Source organism: Lemur catta, chromosome 19 (genome assembly GCF_020740605.2).
Source record: "Lemur catta isolate mLemCat1 chromosome 19, mLemCat1.pri, whole genome shotgun sequence".
Classification (NCBI taxonomy): domain Eukaryota; kingdom Metazoa; phylum Chordata; class Mammalia; order Primates; family Lemuridae; genus Lemur; species Lemur catta.
Window position 1 is genome coordinate 16,894,435 of NC_059146.1, and position 23,421 is coordinate 16,917,855.

The 23,421-nt window shown below is 38.8% G+C and overlaps 1 protein-coding gene across 1 annotated transcript in view; it reads right to left on the reverse strand.

The window, feature by feature from the left end:
• CCDC158 (coiled-coil domain containing 158) overlaps positions 1 to 14,705 on the reverse strand; it is a 62,498-nt gene extending 47,793 nt beyond the window's left edge. Inside the window, exons 1-4 of the mRNA XM_045532862.1 lie at positions 14,628 to 14,705; positions 9,625 to 9,667; positions 4,939 to 5,081; positions 2,307 to 2,524 (exon numbers count right to left, since the gene is read on the reverse strand). Of these exons, the coding sequence (XP_045388818.1) occupies positions 2,307 to 2,524; positions 4,939 to 5,008 (288 nt within the window). The 5' untranslated portion in view covers positions 5,009 to 5,081; positions 9,625 to 9,667; positions 14,628 to 14,705. The remainder of the gene's footprint in view (positions 1 to 2,306; positions 2,525 to 4,938; positions 5,082 to 9,624; positions 9,668 to 14,627) is intronic.
• Positions 14,706 to 23,421: the final 8,716 nt, after the last annotated feature.

A 23,421-nucleotide genomic window follows, 5' to 3' on the forward strand; every position in this document is an offset into this window, starting at 1 on the left:
CCTACTTCCCACCCACTTAATATACCTGGCAGCAGACACCACCAACTCAAAAATCAAGGTGTTCTACTATAGAGAAATTCACAAAAATTTCTAACATCAGGCACTGAAAGATACTCCAGCATAATAACTGATACCCTATCTAATCATCCTAAAGCAAAGCCATCAAGCTCTGCCCATGAATAGAGTTGCCATCCGCTTTGTTACTGCCTGATCCTTGAATATGAACAGAAAAGCAAAACCACTGAACACCTGAAGAAAGATTCTAAAATAATAAACAGGCCAACATTAAATAAACAAGGAAACACCCAGAAAAAAAGATCCAGAGGAAACAAGACAGATAATGCAAGGATTGGAAGAACACCTCCAAAAACTTGTATTTGCAGAGAAATTCAAGAGACATTATTACCATACAGCAAGTACAGGGTGCTATGCCAAAGAAATGATCAGGGGAGTAAAAGTCTTATAAATTAAAAATATGGTTGCAAGCTAAAAAGTTCAATTCAATGGAAATGTTCCAAGTCCAGAAATGCCCTCCAAAGTCAGAAAAAAGTAGACAAAAATTTTGAAAGAAAAAGTAAGAGATTTAGAGGTCTAACCCTAGGAGATAATATGTGGCCAATAGGAACTTCAGAAAGAGGGAACTAAAAAAACAGAAAGAAGGAAACTGTTAAAGAAAAAACACAACTGAATTCCTCAGAGCTGAAAGGCATAAATCTACAGACCAAAAGGGAGGTCTACTGAGTCCCTGGCACAGTGGATGAAAAAACAAAAATCCACATCTAAACACATTATTGTAGAATTTTAGAGACAAAGAGAAGACCATAAAGATGAAATTCAATTAAATAGAAACATATAATCTGCAAAGGAACAAGAATCAGATAGACATCTGCTTCTCAGAAGCAATATTAAATGCAAGGACAAAATAATCTTCAAAGGATTGAGAGAAAATGATTTTCAACTTTACCCAGCCAATTATCCATCAAGTATGAGTATAAAATGAAGTCATTCTCAGACTTGCAAAGGTTCACAATGTTTATCTCTCATACTCTCTCTTGTGAAGTTGCAAAAGACATGTTTTTACTAAATGAAGACGTAGATCAAAAAAGTAGAAAGGAAGGAATCCTAGAAACCATGGATAGAACCAGGAAAGCAGTAGCAAGAGTCTCTGGAAAATAATTATGTAAGAGACCTGAGCAGAAACTAATCTAGACTGGGCAAAAGATCAGAAGACACTTAGTCCTGGGTCCAAGGAGGATAGAGAAAACGTAGATAATTGGTTTTTTTTCTAATGAGGATATGATAAAGGCAAACAGTATAAGAAAAAAGAAAGGCAATTCGGAACCACAGGAAAAACAAAAATCTACACAAAAAAGGAAACGTACTAGGATATTACATGACTGTGCAGTTGACAATGTATATGTATGTAGTTACTGTAAGGTAGGTCCCTTTAACTTCTCCCCTTATTGTCCAGGTGCATGACTGTAGTATTCTGAACTTAGGATGGTAACAGTGGAAATGGAAACAGATTTCATAAATATATATGAGGTACTATTCAATGGACTTGGTGATAAAGTGGAAGTAAGGAAGACAGAGGGAGCAGTGTCAAGAATGAATTAGAAGAGTACATGGCCTGGGCAAAGGCATGAAGAAAAGCATGGTACAGCCAGGGAAGAGCAAGTAGCTTGATATTGCTTGAATAAGGATACATATGGAGAATAAGTAGCATATAAGGCTAACATGTACCAGGGAGAGGTGGATCGTGAAGAATTTTGTATATCATGGTAAGAAGTTTGACATTTAGACTATGGACTACCAAGATCCAATACTCAATTAAAAAGGCCAGCCTGATGCTACATAAGGTCCACTTAAAATTTTTAGCAAATAACTTCTCTATGCTACCTAGCTATCACGTATACACATACATCTAAAAACCTACCCTCTACCATTGCTTTGTAAAAAGAAATCAGGTATCATGATAGCAGGACAGCAGGCCTACACCAATTATTAATTATAACTGCATATAAATGTCATTAATTATAATTTGGAGCTATTGAAGTTTGATTATGTATCATGAAACCAAGGCATTCTGAATAATTATTAACAAAAGGAAAATAGATATGTAGATTTTTCATTAGCCCAATTTTTAATACTGGAATAAAAGACACAAGTCAAATAAACAAGTTTAACCAATAAATCTACTGTTAACTTTTTCTTCCAGGAAGTTTAGGTTCTATTAACAAGGCAATGTGCCCTCACTGTTGCCCCCAAAATGGCATCAGGGGCTACAAGAGAAGAATGCAACTCACTTCACTTAGTCTTCTCTGCAAATCTTTGACTTGATGCGAATATTCTTCCAAAACACGTTCAATGTGTTCCTTTCCATGGTAAGGGGTGATTTTTCTATGAGAATCAAGCTCCACTTCATATTTAGGAAAAAAAGGAGTTTGTGTCAAAGTCCCAGCTGAAGATGTGTTTTCAATTATTGTACCACGAACAGATGACACAAAAAATGGACTTGAAGAACCTAAATATTAAAGAATTCATTAATTAACTTTTTCATAAAATAATTTTATGGCAAACATTATGCTAGGTGATTTCCTTATTGAACCTTGAAGAAGTTGAGGTCTCATGGGGGAAACAGACAAGTGAAAGGGTAGTAAGAGCTCTGAGAGAGAGAAACACAAAGTACAAAGGAGGAACAGACTGAGGGGAGAAGGGAGATCAAAAGATACTGGAAGCTAAACAAAGCTTCAAGTATCTATGAGTAAGAGTTAACCAGTCTGGAGGACGGGAAAGAAGGAAGGACATTCCAGGCAGTGGGAGCACCATGATTATAGGCCGGGAGGTCTGAGACAGCACAGATATTCTGGGTCGGAGGAAAGTAGTGGCCAGATACAAGAATGAAAATGCAGGACAAATCAGGAAGGGCCTTGTGGTCATGCCAAGGAGTTTGGATTTCATCTGGAAAGCCCAGGGGAATCATTAAAGGACTTGAAAGTAGAGAAGTAACATAACAGGTTTATATTTTGAAAAGGCTTCTGGCTTCAGTGTGGAGGATGGATTAGATAAGGGTAAGACTGAAGGTAGAGAATCCAAGTAGGAGAGGCTTTCAACGATGCTGGCGAGAAATGGCAAGAATCTGCCTTCCCTAAAGCAAGAGGCAGTGGTGATAGATATAAGGACAGGGACTTGAGAAATATATGTGGTAATTAAGACAGAGGGACACACCAAGAATGGCTCTTGGAGGCCAGGCGCAGTGGCTCATGCCGTAATCCCAGGACTTTGGGAGGCCGAGGTGGGAGGAATGCTTAAGGCCAGGAGTTTGAGGCTGCAGTGAGCTGTGATGATGCCACCGCACTCCAGCCTGGTGAAAAAGCAAGACTTTGTCTTTTAAAAAAACAAAACAAAACAAAACAAAACAAAACAAAACAGAGTGGTTCTTGGGTTGGGTTTTACTTCAGAAACATCCATGTAATAGGTCTGATTTGCAAATACTGTACATGGACTTAAAGCTCAGGAGTGTATTTTGTTTCAGAGATAAGGCCTTCAGATCATCAGCATATAAGTTCTAATGAATGCCTATTTTTCTGCCTCATGAAGGTAGTGGTTCTAAACTATGGCCCCATGTCAAAATCATTTTTTGAGTTCTAATGAATCCTTGGAGTCGATGGCTTCATCAGGGACAGAGTATAGAGTGAAAAGAGAAGAGGAGCAAGAAGAATACTCTGAGGAAATACCAATATCTAAAAAGGAAGAAAAAAAGAAGTGAAACTCAGTAAGATTCATAGGAGATCCACAAAGGTTTTCAAGAATTATATTCAAGAAATACTGCTGGCTTAGATTAAGGGACAGAGATAGTGTGAGATACAAAAAGAGAAAGAAAGAAAGAAAGAAAGGAAAGAAAGAAAAGAAAGAAAGGAAGAAAGAAAGAAAGAAAGAAGACCAAATTTCCACAAGCAGGCTGAGAAAACCACTAAGTTAGAAACATGCTACCACCTTTCATCCAAAAGGAAGGATGACTCAAATTCAAACTCAAGAGTCCTGAGGACAGTAGCCTCCTACTTGGATTCTCTACCTTCAGTCTTACCCACGTCTAATCCATTCTCCACACTGAAGCCAGAGAAGCCTTTTCAAAATACAAACCTGTAATAGTATACAAACAAAATACAAACCTAGTTTCAACCATGGAGAATTATTCCCAAGCTTTGAGTCCCAATCAAGGAATGGTCAACCTGTGCCCAGCTAGATTTCAGAATGATGATGGACCCATGTATTCCTGCTTCCCCCTTTTTAACCAGGAGCGTTCATAGTGGTTATCCTATTCCTGCCCTACCATTTTATGTTGGGTGTCACAGGTCTTCAGATTAAGAGGAACTCCACTCAAGGAGCTGTGCTTAAGACTTACAGCTGAGGAACTTCATCCATAATCTCTGAAATCATTTGGATCAGAGGTGATAGGGTCCTGAACCAGAACAGAGTAATGGGAACAGAGAGGGAAAAATGGACTCAAGAGACATTTCTGAGGACAGAAAGAGCAGGGTTTGGTACCCGACTGCCTGTGGAAATGGGTGAGGAAAAGAAGTAAAAATGATACAGAATTCTGACTTAAGGCAGACCAGGAAACATGGCAGGAAGGGAAGGCATTAGGGAAACATGGTGGAATGTGCTAAGGCTGAAGTGCCTCACTACGGAAACTATTTTTAAAACAAAAAGGTAATATAAACATCTGCTAAAAAACAGATATGCTAGTTTAAAAAAACTAAGCAATTTCTTCCTCAAAAAGTAGAATTATAAACAATATGGTAGACATACATGACCATGGTCTGTAACCCATACAGTTAAAAACAAAACATAGTTAAAAATAGCAGCTTCCATGAATATTATGAAGATTGCTAAATTCTGATTTTTTTCTCATTTTGTTTTATAAAGGGCACATACCTCCATTGGATGTGATGCCACTACTTGATAAAAGATCTTCGGTATTTGATTCACAAGGTTTTGATTCCATATTAAATATTGCTACCTCTTCTTAGAGATCTTGAACTATAAATGCTTCTCTGTTTGTTTCTTTGGGTTCTTGTCTGCAAAAGACAAGGATTCAATCTTTATTAATAAGGTAGTATGTGAAAAAAGTTCATAAAAGAACAGGAGCTGACTTTGTTAATATTTGGAATTTAGCAATAATTTTTCTCTAGAAAAAATATTTATACAGAAATACTTTATTATTACATAAAATTAATAAGTGAATAGAATCTTGAGAAAATTATTGATTTTCAAGACCAAATGAGTCATTAAAGACAATTTGAAAATCAAAAACTAATACTTTAATTATTATGGTAATTAGTGCTCTGATTTGAGGTAGTTCTTCTCAGGTGTCTCCTAAAGTTATACTGTTGTTCTGTGCTGCGGAAGCTGGGCACGCCATGCACCAGCTGTGGCTGAGGCGGAGATGGCTGTCATGTTGCAGGCACTGAGGGCTGTCCAGTCACGTGGTGCACGTGTTGGGCACATCCTATGACCCTGCAGGGCACCAACACCTACATAGTGGGGACCAGCCCCAGACTCTACCCATTGTATTAAAAAACTCCCATGGAATCTTCATAGACAAGAAATTCTAGGAATTGGAGAGCAATAATATATTTATCTGAAAGATGATGATATAATTAAAACTGAGAGAGCCACTCTAAGAGTTATATATACACCTGGCCACACTAATGATCACATAGTTCTCCCCTTAGAAGAGGAAAATGCTCTCTTTTCTGGAGATTGCATCCTGGGGAAAGGAATAACTGTAGTTGAAGACCTCTATGATTATACGAACTTCCTAAAAGAATTACTGAAAATGAGAATTGATATATATCTAGAACATGGCCCAGTAATCCATAATGCTGAAGTTAAAATTCTGCAATACATTTCTCACAGAAATATCATAGAATAGCAAATTCTTGTATTATTCCATGAGAACTTTGAAAAATCAGTTATAGTAATGGAGCTTATAAGAATTATTTACAAGAATACTCTTGAACGTTTACATAAAATAGCTAAACATAATCTCTTGTTTCATTTGAAAAGTGGCCATTGTAAATGTAATAGGTAGTGGTCAAAGGATCCTATTTAAACTGACAAAAAGTAAAAGGTTAAATAAGAAAACAAGCGTTTATAGGTGCATTAGAAAAAGTATTAATATAAAAGGGACCAGTAGAGCAAAAATACAAACCTTCTTAAATGACAAAAGAAGTTTTAAAAGTAAAAACAAAAACAAAAACAAAAACAATAAAAACCCACCAAATAAAGAAACAGCAAATATGGCATAATGCATACAGTAATTATACCCCAAAATAATATGACAGAGTTTAGACCAAACGTAACAGTTGTTGATAAACATAAAGGGACTTAACTTGCCTATTGAAAGAAAAGGATTGGCAGTGGCTCACGCCTATAATCCTAGCACTCTGGGAGGCCGAGACAGGTGGGGGATCACTTGAGCTCAGGAGTTCGAGACCAGCCTGAGCAAGAGTGAGACCCCATCTCTACTAAAAATAGAAAGAAATTATCTGGACAACTAAAAATATATATAGAAAAAATTAGCCAGGCATGGTGGCGCATGCCTGTAGTCCCAGCTACTTGGGAGGCTGAGGCAGAAGGATTGCTTGAGCCCGGGAGTTTGAGGTTGCTGTGAGCTAGGCTGATGCCACGGCACTCTACCCCAGGTGACAGAGTGAGACTCTGTCTCAAAAAAAAAAAAAAAAAAAGAAATAGATGTTGGTGAAAGACCATTGAAGTGATGAAAAGAGAAAGATCGTATATAATACACTGCTTATCGTTTTTACGTTAATTCATGATTGTAAGCACAGTGTTAAAACTTTTTTAAAAACCTGTGAGCTAAACAGAGTTCTTCTATTGAGCAGAATTTCTTAGTTCACTCACATTTTCTTTCTTTTGATTACTGCAGTGCCATCTCTCAAAACTACAATTAAAGATAAATTCTACCTTAATATGTTTCGTGCTATCATTTCTTAGGAAATAAGTAGAAAATAGGGAGACAGTCCATAAAGAATTATAACAAATGGAATGTTAGTCAAGATTGCTAGGCAATTTGAATGTTCTACATAGGAAGAGAGGGGGGAAAAACAGTCTTGTCATTTAAACAAGTTTCATCATGACTGTTGTATAATTTTACTTATACACTAAAATGATGCATGTTGGGATTCTTCAGGATGATAAATGACACTAAGAAAATTTAAATTACTGAGTAATGTTATCAGAAATTACAGATAGATGAAAAGCATAAAGGAATAAGAAGGACAGGTAGAACCACGGCCCAGTATTGGGAAATCATATACTAATCCAATACCCCAAATGGTATTAAGCAGGAAACAGAACATAAGAGTAAGGTAAGCGGAAATCACGCCTGTTTACTTTGACATAAGATGACGAATACAATCAATTCATTAATTCAGTACCACTGAACATAACAGGCCATTGGAAAGTGGCAGTCCTTCAGAGGAAATTTCTTTCTTAGTAAAATAATAGTGTAAAGAAGACAGCACAGGTTTATTTACTTAAACAAGAGTTTTAAAACAACCATTTATTTGTAAAGAAGATGCTTAGTACCTTTCTTTGCCAATGCTGGTAGTTATTTTATGTGCCTTACAATAGTGAAATCCGCATTTTAGAAATATTTGTAATTCAGATTTACATTATTTTAAATTGACCATATCCTCAATTTGGTCAAGTATTTAATGTTTCCCTACTTTCATGACACTACAAGAATTGAAATATTATTCTTATTTTCTGGCATAAAGCTTATGAAGTTATTAAGGATTTCTGGCAAAAAATAAATCATAAAATTGTGAAAACTTTGCACTTGGTTGATTTGGTCATGATCATAACATGAACTTAGATGTATTTGTTTTAAATCTCTAAGTAAAATACAGAGGTGATCTCTTGGCCTCTTCTGGTATGCCTAAGATCTATTAGGAACAATTCTGCCCAATTTAAAATTATGAACAGATTCACATTGAAAAGGAGCCTTAAATTTCTGGCAAGTAATAGCTATTAGTATGTAAATATTCTACCCTAGTTATTTGATTAGAATGTTGTAGGAAAGGCCTCAGAAACCACAGACCACACAGAGGGAACTTGTGGAGAAAAACAGTTTATAGGCTCTGGTTTTTATTATACAGTTGAGCTAAAGGGCTTAAAAGTATCTCCTGGGTTCTTATCCCTTCTCCTCAGATTCCAAAAGGCTATGGTGGATGTACACTCATACTTTCCCTAGTGTGAATAGTCACCTTGATTTCTTATGGCTGCTACTTCAGGTGGACCTCTCCCATGACGATGATAGAATGAGTAACTGTATCCATAGCAAGCTGATTTGGAATCCAAACGCTATTTTGATTGGGTACAGATTACTTACAACGCATGTTCTATTTAGATTCTTGGATTCATCAACTAATGACTCAAGCCCCTAACATGATGCACCACCCCGCCTTCCATAGAAACCTGAGATGGAATTTTATAGAACTGGCCTATACTCCCCTAGAACCAGTCTTCAGGTATGTTTTTCTTGGGGAATTCTGAAGTACCCCCAGGACTGATCCAAATAAACACATCTGGGCTGGTACAGTCTCAGAAACAAAATAAGGAGAACAGTTTATGTTGAACAGCACTTAGCTGCCTGAGTTACTGTTAATTGCTTATTAACTTCACATCACTCTCACTATCTGCTTTCTCAATCACATTCTTTCTCTCTAGATGTGGTCATCGATGCCTAGGGTTCAAATCCTAATTCTGTGATCTACTAGCTATATCACTTTGAGAACAATATTTAACCTCTGTAAGACTATAAGATAAAGAGTATATACCCCAAAAGAATAAGGGTTAACCGAGATAACTCATATGCAGGCCTTCCTATATGGTACCTGCCTCAATATATATGTATATCACATAATAGGATAGTAATAACATGAATAATAATACTATCTTTATAATTTAGGCAATGTATACTAACTTACTTTCTCATAACAAATGGCTACGTCTTTTTATTTATCTAGAAAGAAGATGTAAGTTTCATATAGGTCCACCAACAGAAAAGAAAGTGGATTTAATCTGCAGTGACTAAACACAGGGCCTACTATAATGTAATATAGAATTAAGCTATTTAGGATCACACTTCACCACCCATCCACTAGGACACAATACAGAAGAAGCACTGAACTCAGAACCAGGAAACTTAATTCTGTCATCCATTAACTGTGAGAACATGGGCAAATTCATATCTCTGAGTCTCAGTTTCCACCTTTGCTAAATAAAATTACAATTGTGCTTTTCAATCCATTTTTAAGCAGTGGAAACCTTTCTTTAAATCTTCTGAGCCCCAACTAAACACCCTCCTCTCTGCCCCAGAGATACGTCTGTGGAACACAGAGGGCTCCACTGAAAATAGTCTGAAAACCACAGAGATAAAGCTCTTGTAGCTTTTATATTTTGGATATTCCAGCCTAGATATTCATCAAGTTCAAGGCTCAGGTTTTCTAAAATAAATTAGATATAGATATAATAAATTAGTTTATCAGTTCTATATGTTCACAATTCTTTAATATAACTAGAAGTAAAACATACCTTAATTTCTGGTTATTGTTATTTTCACTTATTCTATTAACACCTAAAAAGACAAAAATATTTAAAATATGCTTATTAATATATATTTCACTAACTAAAATTTATTATTTTCAAAAAGTTCAATTTGCAAGTTCATTTTCATCACTTTAGATCTTGAAAACACCTAAAACACACAAATATAACAATAGCAACAAGAACTATTATTTTTCCTTTCATATGAAAGTACATTTTAATTAATAGCCTGTAGCACTTATCCAGGCTATGTTCTTACAAGAATATGTGTTCAGTTATATGCTCCCTTTTGGCCCAATTCTAATTTTATTGGCACAGATCTTATTAGCATTATCAAGATGATGTAGCAAGTAAACCTATACGCACATATGACCCCCATATCTATATTCTCAGACTTGACCTTTCTCCAGGTACAGTCCAAACTGACTTCAACAGACCAGCCAAATACCTCTAACAATTTAAACTGATGTTCACTGCCTGGAGATGCTTTTAACTAGGCAACAGCTCTTGTGCTTAGAGAAGTTACTGGATAAAGAAACTTCTGTCTGGTGAATCAAAACAGGTCTACAAATTTTAAATAGGTGTACTGAAATGATAAATAACCAGGATTTTTGGATCTCAATGCATCTAAGTAAGGAGTTGCCACATATTAATTCATGAATTAATGAACAAATATACTCTATGTGAATTAGGACTAATGAACAGAAGTAAACAGAAGCAGATTCTAGTTCAAGGTGGAGATGGATTTTCTAAAAACTAGAGCACCCTGAGTATATACATGGTGGGTTTCTTTGTGAGGTATTTAAGCTAAGGGTGGATGAGCATTTGTTGGGATAACAACAGCTACTGGTATCCTTTCTCGAGCAGAGTGTTGAGCTAGAAGATCTCTAAAATCTTCTCCAAGTTGGACATTCTATGATTTCCCATGAAAAACATTCAGCAAAAAGCTAACTAAAAATATGACTTTTCACAGGAGATTTCAGTCCACAGCAAGGCCAGATGGGAACAATTCCACTGTTTTCAGCAAGTTTCATCCTATTTGGTTAAAATTTTTTGGCTGTAGATAAATTTTAATGAATTTCTCTTCCTTTAACATCTCTGCATATATGTTTACAGTTGTATTAAATTCACCTTATCCCAAATCTGGTCTCTCTACCTTCCCACCAAACTTACTTTCTCGAGTGTTCTCAGATGTCATTTATGCAAACCCCATATCCAATTAATCACCACATTCTGTTGAGTCTGTTTCTACAGTATCTTTTAACTCAGTAAAGAAGACTTAAGTTTGGTCTTAAGTAATAACGAAGGAATTCTTAAATATGAAATCTAGTTTATTCTACTCCCGTTGTATTTTCATGCTTTCATCAACCCTTGCCTACTGCAAAATACCTCAAAATGATATTTCTAGCTTCTTAAAATCATTAAGAGTTTCCTTTAAAACCAGAGCCATCTTGCTGTATCTTGCTCAAAGACTGAGGTTTGAAGTAAGACGAGCACTCTAAGCCCTCTACCAGCTGGCCTAACCCCTTCCCAGCTCCATCTCCTGCTACTCCTCTGACATACACTGTGCTCCAGCAGAAGTCTTGCTTGCTGTGCCCTCAGTGGGTCGTGGTCTTTTAGGATGCTGCTTTTATTTGCACCATTCTTTTTGTTCTTCCTTTGCTTCCTAGTGAAAACCTCTCCAGCTCAGTTTTTAGGGATGTGGAGAGAGAGGTTCAATAGCAGTGGCAATGTACACTGATCCAATCTTGAAAATCAACATTCTAATAAGAGAAAGAAAACTGCCCAATGCCTCTGAAAAAATAATATAGGAGACTATATTTGGAGGACATGCTCCCCTTACTCTTCCCACATGAAAAGTGGTAAGCTCCAATTGCATAATTCATGCAGATAAAGCACTTAGCACAGGGCCTGGCATATAGCAAGCATTCAATAACTATTAATATTAATTGCTGTTGTTGATATTTTGGTAGTTTACAATGTGTTTCTATGAATAGTGTTTCCATAAATACTAGAGATGGAGCTGTCTAAAATCAAGACCGATCAAGTTTTTACCTTCATGAATTTGTATTCCAATGGGAAAGGAGAGATACTAAGGGAAAAAACCAAAAATATAGTTTTGAAGAGCAGTTAAGTGCAATGAAGAAAATGACGCAGGGTAATAGTGGTGTACAGAGGGATGAAGTTGAGGCTATTCTAGTTAGGGTATGTTAGGGAAGGCCTTTCTGAAGAGGTGACATTGAACTGAATGACAAAAAGGAGTCAGCCCTGCAGAGGCCTGGGGCAGCTTCTTAAAAGGAAATGCCACATGCAAAGGCCCTGAGAAGAGCTCAGTGCTCACTGACTGCCGAGGAACAAGGCTAGCGAGGCTGCAGGGTAGTCAAGGGAGGATGAGAGGCCTCCTGATGGACAGCCAACTGGGTACCACGCCCAAAGGAACGCTGTGCTCATCACTTCCCTTCCTAAGTTATCCTGAGAAGATGTTGGTGAGGTTGGCAAGGGTAGAGCTCATGTGGCCTTGAAAACACCATATACTAAGGATTTGGGTGCTTATCCAATCGCAGTGGAAATCCATTGGAGGGTTTTAATCAGGGGCATGTGATCCTCCAGTGGCTGGGCAGAGAATATACTGAGTAGAAGCTGAGGCCAGTTATAAAGCCATTGGAGTAGTCCAACGACGGGACTAAAATCCAAGTCTAGCGTGGGCCAGCAATCAAAAGTGGATTGGTGCTGGGGTTGGGAATGGGGATAGACAGCAAATGGGTAGGAGAGATCTTTTTTTAGGTGATGGAAATGTTCTCAAACTGAACTGTGGTATAGATCGCAACTGTAATTTATTGAAAAATCACTAGATTATCCACTTAAAATAGGTGAATTTTATGGTATGTAAATTATACCTCAAAAAGCAGTTTTAAGAAGAAAGGAGATTGGGGGAGTGAGAGTGGGAAGTGTAAATTAGCTGTCTGGGTTCCAGAAGTAAATCAATTAAACCTCAATATTGTTTTTCCTTGCACCCCAAAGACTCTGAAGTGTCCTTATTCCAGATGAATAGAGGTTGCTTTTAGCCACATCTTAACACCCAATCACATGGAAGCGCTTCTGCAATCCCTCTTTTCTCCAGGCCTGGCTCTCATCCCCAGAAATCTGCAACTCTCATTTGGTATAAAGATGGATGGATATCCAATAATGACTTAGCTAAGGATCAAGCTTTCCTCACTTTTTACCTTTACTCTCTTTAGCCAGAGCAAATACAGCAGTATATTAATAGAAATACTTTTAAGTGCATTAAAAAATTATTTTAAGTGCTAGACTACCTCTTTCCTATGCACCATTTAATTTCTTTTATCTGCTTACCAAATTCCCCATTCAAATTCTTTCAGGAAAATATACAGTGGTCTGCACTACTGTACCCACTATTGCCCCAGCTGGAGAGTTGAAAAATGCTCATCAAAAGAGGAGGCTATGTGATATATGAGCACGGCCATATGTATTAGTTTCCTGTAGTTGCCACAACAAATTACCACAAACTTGGTGGCTTAAAACAATAGCAATTTATTCTCTCATGGTTCTGGAGGCATGAGAAGTCCAAAATCAATCTCACAGGCCTTAAGTCAAGGTGTTGGCAGGCTGCACGCCCTCTGGAGGCTCCAGGAGAGAATCAGCTCCTTGCCTCTTCTAGCTCTATTGGCTGCTGGCATTCCTTGACTTGTGGCCACATCATTCCAAACTCTGCTTCCTGTTCATATTGCCTTTGCGTCTTCTCTCTATACCAAATCTCCCTCTGCCTTTCTTATAACCTTTATGTTTGCCTTTAGGGCCCACCTAGATAATTCAAGATAATCTTCCCATTTCAAGATACTTGACTTAATCATGTATCCAAAGACCCTTTTCCCTTATAAGATAACATTGGCAGGTTCCAGGGATAATGACTTGATATTTCTGGGTGGCCATTATTGAGCCTATTATACCATACCATTTGGGATCATCTACTTTGGGGACAGGTGGATCACAAGAGGCTCTATTTAATCAATGGCAGAGTTTTAAAGTGGGCCACTCTAACATACAAGACAACACTGAATCCTCATTGCAAATGCACATTAGTAAAGGCCTTGCATATCTACCAAATTGCTGTTCTTAATTTATTTTGGGAGTATAATATCTCCACGGCATGAAAACCATTTCTCCCACAACAAAATAAACAGATATCAGTATCAAGATTACAAACTGTAAGCATGGTACAGAGATGGGAGGACCGGACCTCTCCCCCACTCCGCCCCACCGGGTGACCTCACACCCGGAGAAACAGTCCTGCCTAAGCTGTTCCGTGGGATGCGTGGAAGCCCTGGCTCTTTGCCCCTCGGCTCAGCTGCTGAGAGAAGTAGCAAGAAGTGGTCATTAGTCAAAAACCCTGAGAAACAGACGACCTCACTTCTCTTCTAATTCCCCCTGATCTTGCAGCATACAGCGAGATCCACCAACAAAAGATGGAACAGCCTGTGCGAGGGACGGAGACTTTGGAGAACTCACTGTGTTTCTGATCGATGCTCATAATGGGAGAAAGCTCAGAGGCCTAATGTCGACTACAGAGAGGGCTCAAACTGACAGGGCCCTCCCTCCCTTGCACGGCCAATCCCATTTTGGACGGGAGGCTGGTGACCGCCCAAGGCTAGACATCCCCTTTGTCTCTCCCAGAAGCGGGGCAGGAACAGGAGCGGGCGGCCACATACTGCCGGGTCCGCAGTTGCTCCCCACAAATCACTTTGCACAAGTCCCTCTGGTCTTCCAGGCCCCAGTTTTACCGCCACCGTCCCCGGAGGTCTTGCGATCCCCGCAAACAACAGCAGCGCATTCCGCCAAACAATTTATTGGGCATCTCCCATGTGCCAAACACCAGGCGCTGGAAGGTTCCGGAAATTAACGCGAGTCGCTCCCAGTCCTCAGGAGAAGGACCCAGCCTGCCCCGGTCCCCCAGGCCGCGTCCGCCCCTGTACCTGAGACCGCCACCTAATCCTAAGGGCCCGGCCGCATCTCCGCGGGGCGCCGGCGGGCTGGGGGCCGCACCTGCGTCGGCCGGGAGGGCGGCGGGGACCCCGCGGCTCCCCACTCTCCGCCCCTGGGCCCCGCGGCGGCGGCTCCGGACGCTGCCCCACCCCCACCCCGCGCCCGCCGGTCCCCGCGGCGCTCGGCCCGATCCGGGTGGGGAACCGTTGGGGGCGCTCGGCGAGTCGTCGTGGGAAGGGGCCCGGGGGGAAGGGCAGGGGAGGGGTGCTCGGCCGCCGCCCCGCGGGGCCACTCCTGCGCCCCGGACTCGCCCGCCGGACGCTGTCGCCCGGGACAACCGCGCGCCCCAGTCCCCACCGCCCCGGAGCTCTAGGGGGCGATCGTGCCCAGCCAGGCATCCCCGGTGCCCGCCCGATCCCGAGACGAGACTCCTCGGGCCTCCGCCTGTCGCACTCTCGGCCACTTTCCTTCCCTACAGCCTCCTGCGCTGGTCTCCGCGCTCGCTCTTTCCGCCACCCGAACGCCCCAGCCCATTCTCGCAGTTGTCCCCAAGTGGTCTTGCCGGACGCTGACCCGCACAAATCCTCTCTCTCGCCTGGGCCCTACGAGCCAAGCCCCATCTTGGCGTTGCCCGTCAGGCCCTCGCCCGGCCTCAGCCTCTGACACCGCCACCGCGTCCCCGTGCGGTCCCCTCTGACCACTTCAGGTTGACAGGGCGCACGTTGTGCAGCTCTGCCTTCGCTTCTGCTGTGTCCCTTGGTCCGGAATGTTTTCAGGGTTCAAACGTGTTCTTAGGATAGATGACGCTTCTGCCTCCGGAGTTCCCTCCGCTGAGCTTCAGTTACGCTCTGTCGTTATCTCTAATGTGGAATTTATCAGATTTTATGTTACACACTCAAACCTTTCGGCGCTGCCCAAATAGTCGAGGGAATGGAAAGAATCCAGAAAGGCTGGGGTCTGACGAATACAACCTGTGGCGTTTAGTTCTATGAGCAAACACATTACACAGACACCTGCAGCAAACAACTTTTTATGTACAAATCGATTAGAAAAAATATTATTAAATCCTGCATTATTTAATATAGTTACAAATTTTAATAGAAATAATATTAAATGTCATTAAAGATTGCTTTTTATCATACGTATAATTTAATCCATTTGTGGGCTAGGATTACCTATAGAATCAAGCATTTAACAGGAAATGAAACCTTAAGTATTAAATAGAAAGGCAAATGGTTTAGATTCAGACAAAAAGCGATTTTTAATTATTTTGCTTTTATCTTTTTTCCTATCAAAGCGTATGTTCATATGGCATAAAAATATTTTTGTTACCTCATAAATGATTCCCATTGGTGTCTCATTTTGTGTTTGTAACCTGCACAAAAAAAGTTTTTTTCTTTTTGAAGTCTTTAATGAAAAGATGTGTGTTAATTAGAATAGCATACAACTATTTAAATCCACATATATATGAAAAGTACACCTGATTTTATTATAAAATTCTTCACATTTTAAAGTGTCTTGCAGTATTACTTTATGATATTTTGAAATACTGAATTAAAACCAGCTTCTTAGCTTTTAAAATAAAGAATTTAAAGATAGAGAAAGGGGTCCAGAGTTCCTTTACCATTCATTCATTCCACAAATATTTACAGAGCACCTGCCAGATGCCATGTATAGGTTTTAAAAATAAAGCAAGGAACAAAATTAAGTTTCCACGCTTGTGGAGCTTACATTCTCGTGGAGGAAGATGAGCAATGCACAGACAAGTTCAAATATGTCAGTGGGGGTAAGTGTAATGGGGACAGAGTCAGAAGGTCAGGGAGTGGGGTGCCATTTCATAGTGTGGTCTGAGAAGGTCTCATGGATAAAGTGACATTCAGCAGAGAACTATAGGACTGAAGGGAGGGATCTATGTGAATATTTGGGGCAGAGCTTTCCAGGTATGTGTTTGGTATGTCTGAGAATCAACCAAGAGCCCAGTGAGGACTGAGCTGAGTGGATGAACAAGTGGAGGTTGGGGGGTTCTGGTCATATAGGGCCCAAGTCACCAAAAGCTCTTTAGGTCTGAGGTTGTTATATATCTACCTCCATTGGTTCCTACTCTGCACCAGATTTTGTGCTGGGCACTTAGGGAGATACAAAGAAGCTCTTGTTTCTGCCTTCAAGGAACCAGGGTGTCCTTCCTAATGCTGTCAATCTGAATGGCAGCTGGCCTTTGTGAGGATTCGATTAAGACTCAGTCAATTTAAGCATGGAACCCAGGCCTGGTCTGAGTTTTGGCACTAGCTTGGGCAAATCATTTGAACTTTTGAAGCATTAGTATTTTCACCTGCAAAATGTTAGCTGTAGTCATTACTTAAAGGGGCCTTTCTAACTGGGGGGTTGGGGGGGAATATGATTCTATAAAATCAAAGCATAGAACTTCATCTTAGTACAAAAACATCTATTAAAATTGTACCAGAAAAGCACTTCAGATATCATATACATGGTGTATATGTAGGGTCACTTAAAATTTAATTCACAATTTCCTTACTTCAAAAAAAAAATCTTTCTTCACCCAATACAGTTTTGTAAACCAATGGCATTTAGGAAAAAACACATTTTTATTTAGCATATAGTATAGATTTTATAAAATTACTTTAACCATTCTGTTTCCTTTATGACTTAAAACCTTAAAAACCACCAAAGAGCTTCAAAACAAAATGCAATGTTAAACCAGAATTACAGTAGCCTGGATTTTTTGTATGCATATTTTCCCTTCCTGACTATGGTTTAAAAACTTCTATTTTACGTCTTATTTGGTAGCCATATTTCCCCAGTGCCTGGTACAGAGCTGGACACATCAAAGTGACTCAGTATATATTGTGGAGGGATAAATGGCAAATCATCTCCAGGAATTTTTGCAACTAGATAAGGCATAAAATATTAAAGACCATTTAGTTAATGTTCTGACATTCTTCTCTGAATATATTTAATTAGAAAGCTTGAATTCATTCAACAAATATTTACTGACCACCAACTGTGTACCAGGAATACCAGTGAACAAAACAGACCAAAACCCTGCCCTCACGGAACTTACATTCTAGCGGGGGAAGACAGATTATAAATAATCACCACAGCAGAATTAATGTATTAAACTGTAGTAAGTGCAGTAGAGACAAATGAGGTAAGAAGGGAGAAGCAGTGTAAGGATGTGTGGAAATGTAAATAGAGCAAGGAAGGACCAATGACGTCTGAGCAAAACCTCCAAGGATACAGGGAGCAACCACGTGGCTCTCTGAGAAAAGAGCATTCCAAGAAGAAATTGTGAATAGATTCCTGGGAACACTTCCTGCAGAATGGATTAAGAAGATGAGTAAATTCTAATTTGGAGCTACTTTTGAAACTAGTTTTAAAAGAAGACTCTCATATACCATCGTAAGCATAGAAATGTTCTATGCTTTAGAGCTGATTGAGGTTTCAAAAATCAATTTTACTGAGATATACTCACTTCCAGTAAAATTCATTCATTTTAAGTGTACTTTTAAAGTGATGACTTCTGACAATTGTATGCACCTAGTAGCCAACACTCCAGTCACGATTTCTGTCTCCCCAGGAAGTTCCCTTGTGTCCCTTTACAGTTAATCTCTCTTTGCAGTTAAAAACTGATATGGATTTTTAAAATACAAATCTTTTTTTAATTGATGATAAAAACTTTCTTTTACAGATGGATGAAAAAAAGGGGTAGAAGTAGGAGATAGAAGTGAAACAGCTAATAAAATAAAGGCAGACTGCCTTTTCTCCTCTAGGCCTTGATTCTGCCATTGACGACATTCACTGTTGTCACTAGTGTCTTTGAAGCCAACTATGTTTTTTCCAAAGGAAAGAAAACTTACCCTTTATCATAATCATCTTTTGTTTAAGATCTTAATACTGTTCCTTTTGCCGAGCCATATTCTTATTAAGATCCTTTACTTCCCATCTAGGAAGTAAACAGTATAAGATTGTGCATATATTTCGACCAGCTTTTTAAAATAATAACCTACTACAATATTTCCTGTGACAGCTATGACTGTTATGAACTGATTAATTATAGTGTCTTATTTTATATTCCTTTTTAAGGCTGAATAATATTTCATTGTGCGTATATACTGCATTTTAGTCATTTATTCATCTGTCCATGGAGTCCTTAAGTTTTTTAAAAACTAACTTTATTAGAGTATAATTTCCATTCAATAAACTGCACTCATTTAAAGTGTATATCATTTCATGACTTTTGACAGATTTATACATCTGTGAAACTACTGCCTCATTCAGGATACAGAAAGAACATCATGATAATTTCCAAAAGATTTGAATTGATTGTGCTTTGATAGTTTTGTGACAACCCTTTGGGCAGCTAGCGATGTACATGCTGTAAATTGCATATCCAACATCGTTTTTCCCTTCCTCCTTTCTCACAGAGCCCAGTTCGTTGGAGTATTCAACACCACATTCTACAGAGCCTTGTGCTTCAGGGGAAGTTGTACCAGGTAGATCCTGATTACTTAAACTAATTTTTGTGCTTTCAATCCTCTTCCAAGTGACTTTTTCCAGAGGAGGTATGTAATCCACTTCTTGGCACGTAGAAGCGAGGGAAGGTCCGCAGGGAAAGTTTTCCTCAATCTTAAAGAGATTCATAAAGACATGATTCTTTTTGCCTCTGAAAGGCTGTCTAGACAGATTGTGAAAACCTTAAAATAAGGTTGATTCTGTCTATTTGGAGTTGTTCTTAGTCATTATTTCTAAGAAAGACTTAATAACCTTACAAACCTGTAATTTAACTATTTTCTACAGTTATTTTACTGATTATTTAGGTGAGCCAGAAAAGCCACTAGGGGTCGCTCTGATTTTATTTTCATAGACAATCTAGTGACATTTTCAATCTTTTAAATATTCAATTCAGAAGCATTCAAAAAAATGCAGTAAGTTGAAATTCATACTTAAAACTTTAGCCAAAATAAAGAAAAACATTAGGGAATACTATGAAAGATTAAAACCAAGAAATGAAAATTTTGAAGAGCACAAAAGAGTGATGTGGGATTTTTAAAAAGCCAAAACAGGCAAATGACATTTAAAAGAATGTTTGGTGTAGGAATGCTAGACAAGTGGCAGAGTCAATATGATTGAAATGTTTTTCTGTTCTGGGGCCATATTCTTAGCAGAGCAATATGAACTCAATTACTCACGGTGGGAATTTTTTATATAGAGACAGAAAGTAAAGTTGCGAGTTTTGTTGTATCTATTTGTCACGAAGGGAAGAATTTGATTAAGAAAGTAGGAGTAATTCTAGGTTCTCACAAAGGGAAGAATTTGATTAAGAAAGTAGGAGTAATTCTAGGTTTGAGGCAGAAGGAAGGAGGGAAGTAGTGGAATGAGAGAAGACAAGATGTGAAGCTTCATTTGTGAGACTGTGCTAAGCTTCCCTAAACTTTCTCCCAAATCAGGAGGAACCTCCAAGGGTTTCATTGTGCATTGCTCAAAACTCTTGCAGCTGCAAGTAGCAGAAACCCAGCTCTGGCTGGTTTAAGGAAAAAATAAACAGCTATTTATGGGCTCATAAAACTGGTAATTGTAGGACTGGGATGGCTTTAGGCATGGTTATGTCTGCTTAAGGCAGCGGTTCTCAAAGTATGGTCCGAAGACTTGGAGGTGGGATCCTCAAGGTCAAAACCATTTTCATAATAATACTAAGACATTGTCTGCCCTTTCCACGTGTCCTCTCACAAATGTATACTGGAGCTTTCCAGTGACCGTATGACATGTGATATTAAACAGACTGAAAACAGACACAGATAGTAAAATCTGACTGTTTTCTACTAAACCAGCCGTTAAAGAGATTTGCAAATATGTAAAACAATGCCTTCTCAGTAACATTTTTAAAAAGAATAATTATTTTTCTTAATAATGTTAGTTATTTTCACATGTAAGGGATTTATTATTATTTTTAAATGAATTAATAAATACTTTCAAATGTTTTCTGTTTTAATTTTCCGATATAGTAAATATTGATAGAGATAATACACAAAGGCCAGGCACTGTGGCTCACACCTGTAATCCTAGCACTGTGGGAGGCTGAGGCGGGAGGATCATTTGAGGTCAGGAGTTCGAGACCAGGCTGAGCAAGAGTGAGACCAGCCCCCCCCATCCCCCCCACCCCGCCGTCTCTACTAAAAACAGAAAAATTAGACGAGTGTGGTGGCACATGCCTGTAGTCCCAGCTACTCAGGAGGCTGAGGCAGGAGGATCACTTGAGCCCAGGAGTTTGAGGTTGCTGTGAGCTAGGCTGATGTCACAGCACTCTAGCCGGGGCAACAGAGTAAGGCTGTCTCAGCCTTCCAAGTAGCTGGGACTACAGGCATGTGCCACCATGCCAGGCTAATTTTTTTCTATATATTTTTAGTTGTCCGGTTAATTTCTTTCTATTTTTTAGTAGAGACGGGGTCTCGCTCTTGCTCAGGCTGGTCTCGAAGTCCGGAGCTCAAACGACCCACCTGCCTCGGCCTCCCAGAGTGCTAGGATCACAGGTGTGAGCCACTGCTCCCGGCCTACCTGCATATCTTAAAGATTGTCTTTCTCAGGTTGGCATCTTTCTCAGGCATGTGATGGCAAAGATGACTTCCAGCAACTTCAGGATTTTATCTATGAACTTAGTAACCCTGTGGAGAGAATGCCCCTTTTTGACAGCACTAGTAAAATTTCTAGTTATAACATTGGCCACCTGTGAGTCAAATGCCCATCCACAGACCAATCATTTGAACCTGGGAGCATTTGACATCTGACTCTTTATGTGCACTCTGGAGCCAGGGCAGGATCAGCCCACAAGCACCACAGGATAGGGGAAGAAGGAAGGAGTGGTTCCCCAGAGATGCTGAACAGGCAAAACCAAGTCCTTCACCAAAATGCCTGGATCCTATGCTGAGGATTTAGAAAAACAACTACGCTGTTCCCAATGAGATTTCTGACCTTTCCACTGTCAGCATCTTGAGACAATAGAGTTGTCTTTCTCTCCTTGGGGAGGAGAGAGTCTGATTTCAATTCTCTAATGAAAAGTTTGGGTCTAAATCACATGCCCTAACAGAAGTTCTCCTTATGAATTAGCAATGCTGTCCCTCAAAAAAGTTGTCTTTTTACCATAAGCTATGCAAAAGACCTGGCTTGAGTTGAGTTCCATCCCTAGATGTCTGAAGATTTTAATTTCATGCCTGTTTATGCTGCTCGTAGGATGACTCTGGTGAGATTGTTTAACCTTCTGGTGACCTCTGTGTCCTTACCTCCAAAAATAAGGGGTGGGCAGATTGTCTCTTACAGCTTTAACATTCTTTGAGTCTGAGCAATGGAAGATGGAGAAAAAGATTATCCCCACCCTGGTCTATAAGATGCTATACTGAGTAGTCACAAAATGATGTTTTGCACATTTTTTTTCAGATTATGTATCAATTTTCATTGAATATGTTTCTTAAATGTTTTTGGTGATAACTTAAAATAGAGGTTTCATCAGTCTACAAGCACTGAGTTCATATTCTGCTTATCTTTTTCTTATTTCCTTTGCCTTTTGTTTTCAGCTTTATTACTTTGATATATTTTTATTAGTTTTTAAATTGACAAATAAAAGTTGTATATATTTATGGTGTACAACATGAACATCCCACATGTATACATTGTGGAATGGCTAAATCAAGTTCATTAACATACCCATAACCTCACATACTTATTTTTTGTGTGGTGGGAGCACTAAAAATCTACTCAGCAATTTTCGAGTATACATTACTATTAACTCATCACCATGTTGTACAATAGATCTCTTGGAGTTATTCCTCCTGACTGAAATTCTGTTTAGCTTCATTACTTAAATGTTGATTCGGTAAAAATCCCATTTTTTAAAAAAAAAGTGTATTAGGAGCAAGTTCATAAGAGCCTCAAAAATAATTTTTCAGAAAAAAGCTGTTTATTTACTTAGGAATTTTATTTAAATATATATGTACTTTGAATGATGGAGTGAAACAAAAGCCAATGTTTCTCCTTTTATTCTTACTTTATAAATTAAGCTGTAATAGGAAACTGCAATAAAAATTGCATAAATTACCCTTAAGAATCAGCCAATCTTTACTACTTACTTTCATTTGGTACACCTTACGTTTTCACTAAATTACTACGATTACATAAAAATGAGATTTTATTTATTTATTCTGTCTTTGAGTCCTTCAGGTGAAGCTAATAGGAAAAATTAAATAACACATGTCCTGTGTTGTAAGTTAAATATCACAGTCTTAATTGCACGTAGGGGCTTCTCTATACCAATTTTTCATTAATTATAAGTATAAACACCAAAATCAAATTGTTACCAAACCCTACAGTAGTTTTTAACTTCAGTGTTCAACATAATTCCCATAATCTCTACTTTCAAACAGAAAAAAGTTTTAGTAAACATATTCCTTGGAAATAATCCTAATTTGTTCCAATAACTTAATAGCTGAGGCTTCTGGGTAAAAGAGACAGCAGTTATCTTCCACTATTCAAATTTCAAATAAAAAGGAGTAATGTTAAATTTTGTATAACATTATCACAAAATTACATTGATAACCTGAAATCAGAACAACATTCCACCCTGAGTGCCTAGGACTTAAAGCACTACGGATTTCTTTTCATTTGAAGAGTGGAGATAACAAATAATCAGAGTCGGTAACAATTAAAATAAAGAAGGAAGCCTGCCTCCTGTGTTTGTATTGAGTCAAACAAGCAGAAATTTGATTGGAGAGTCTATCT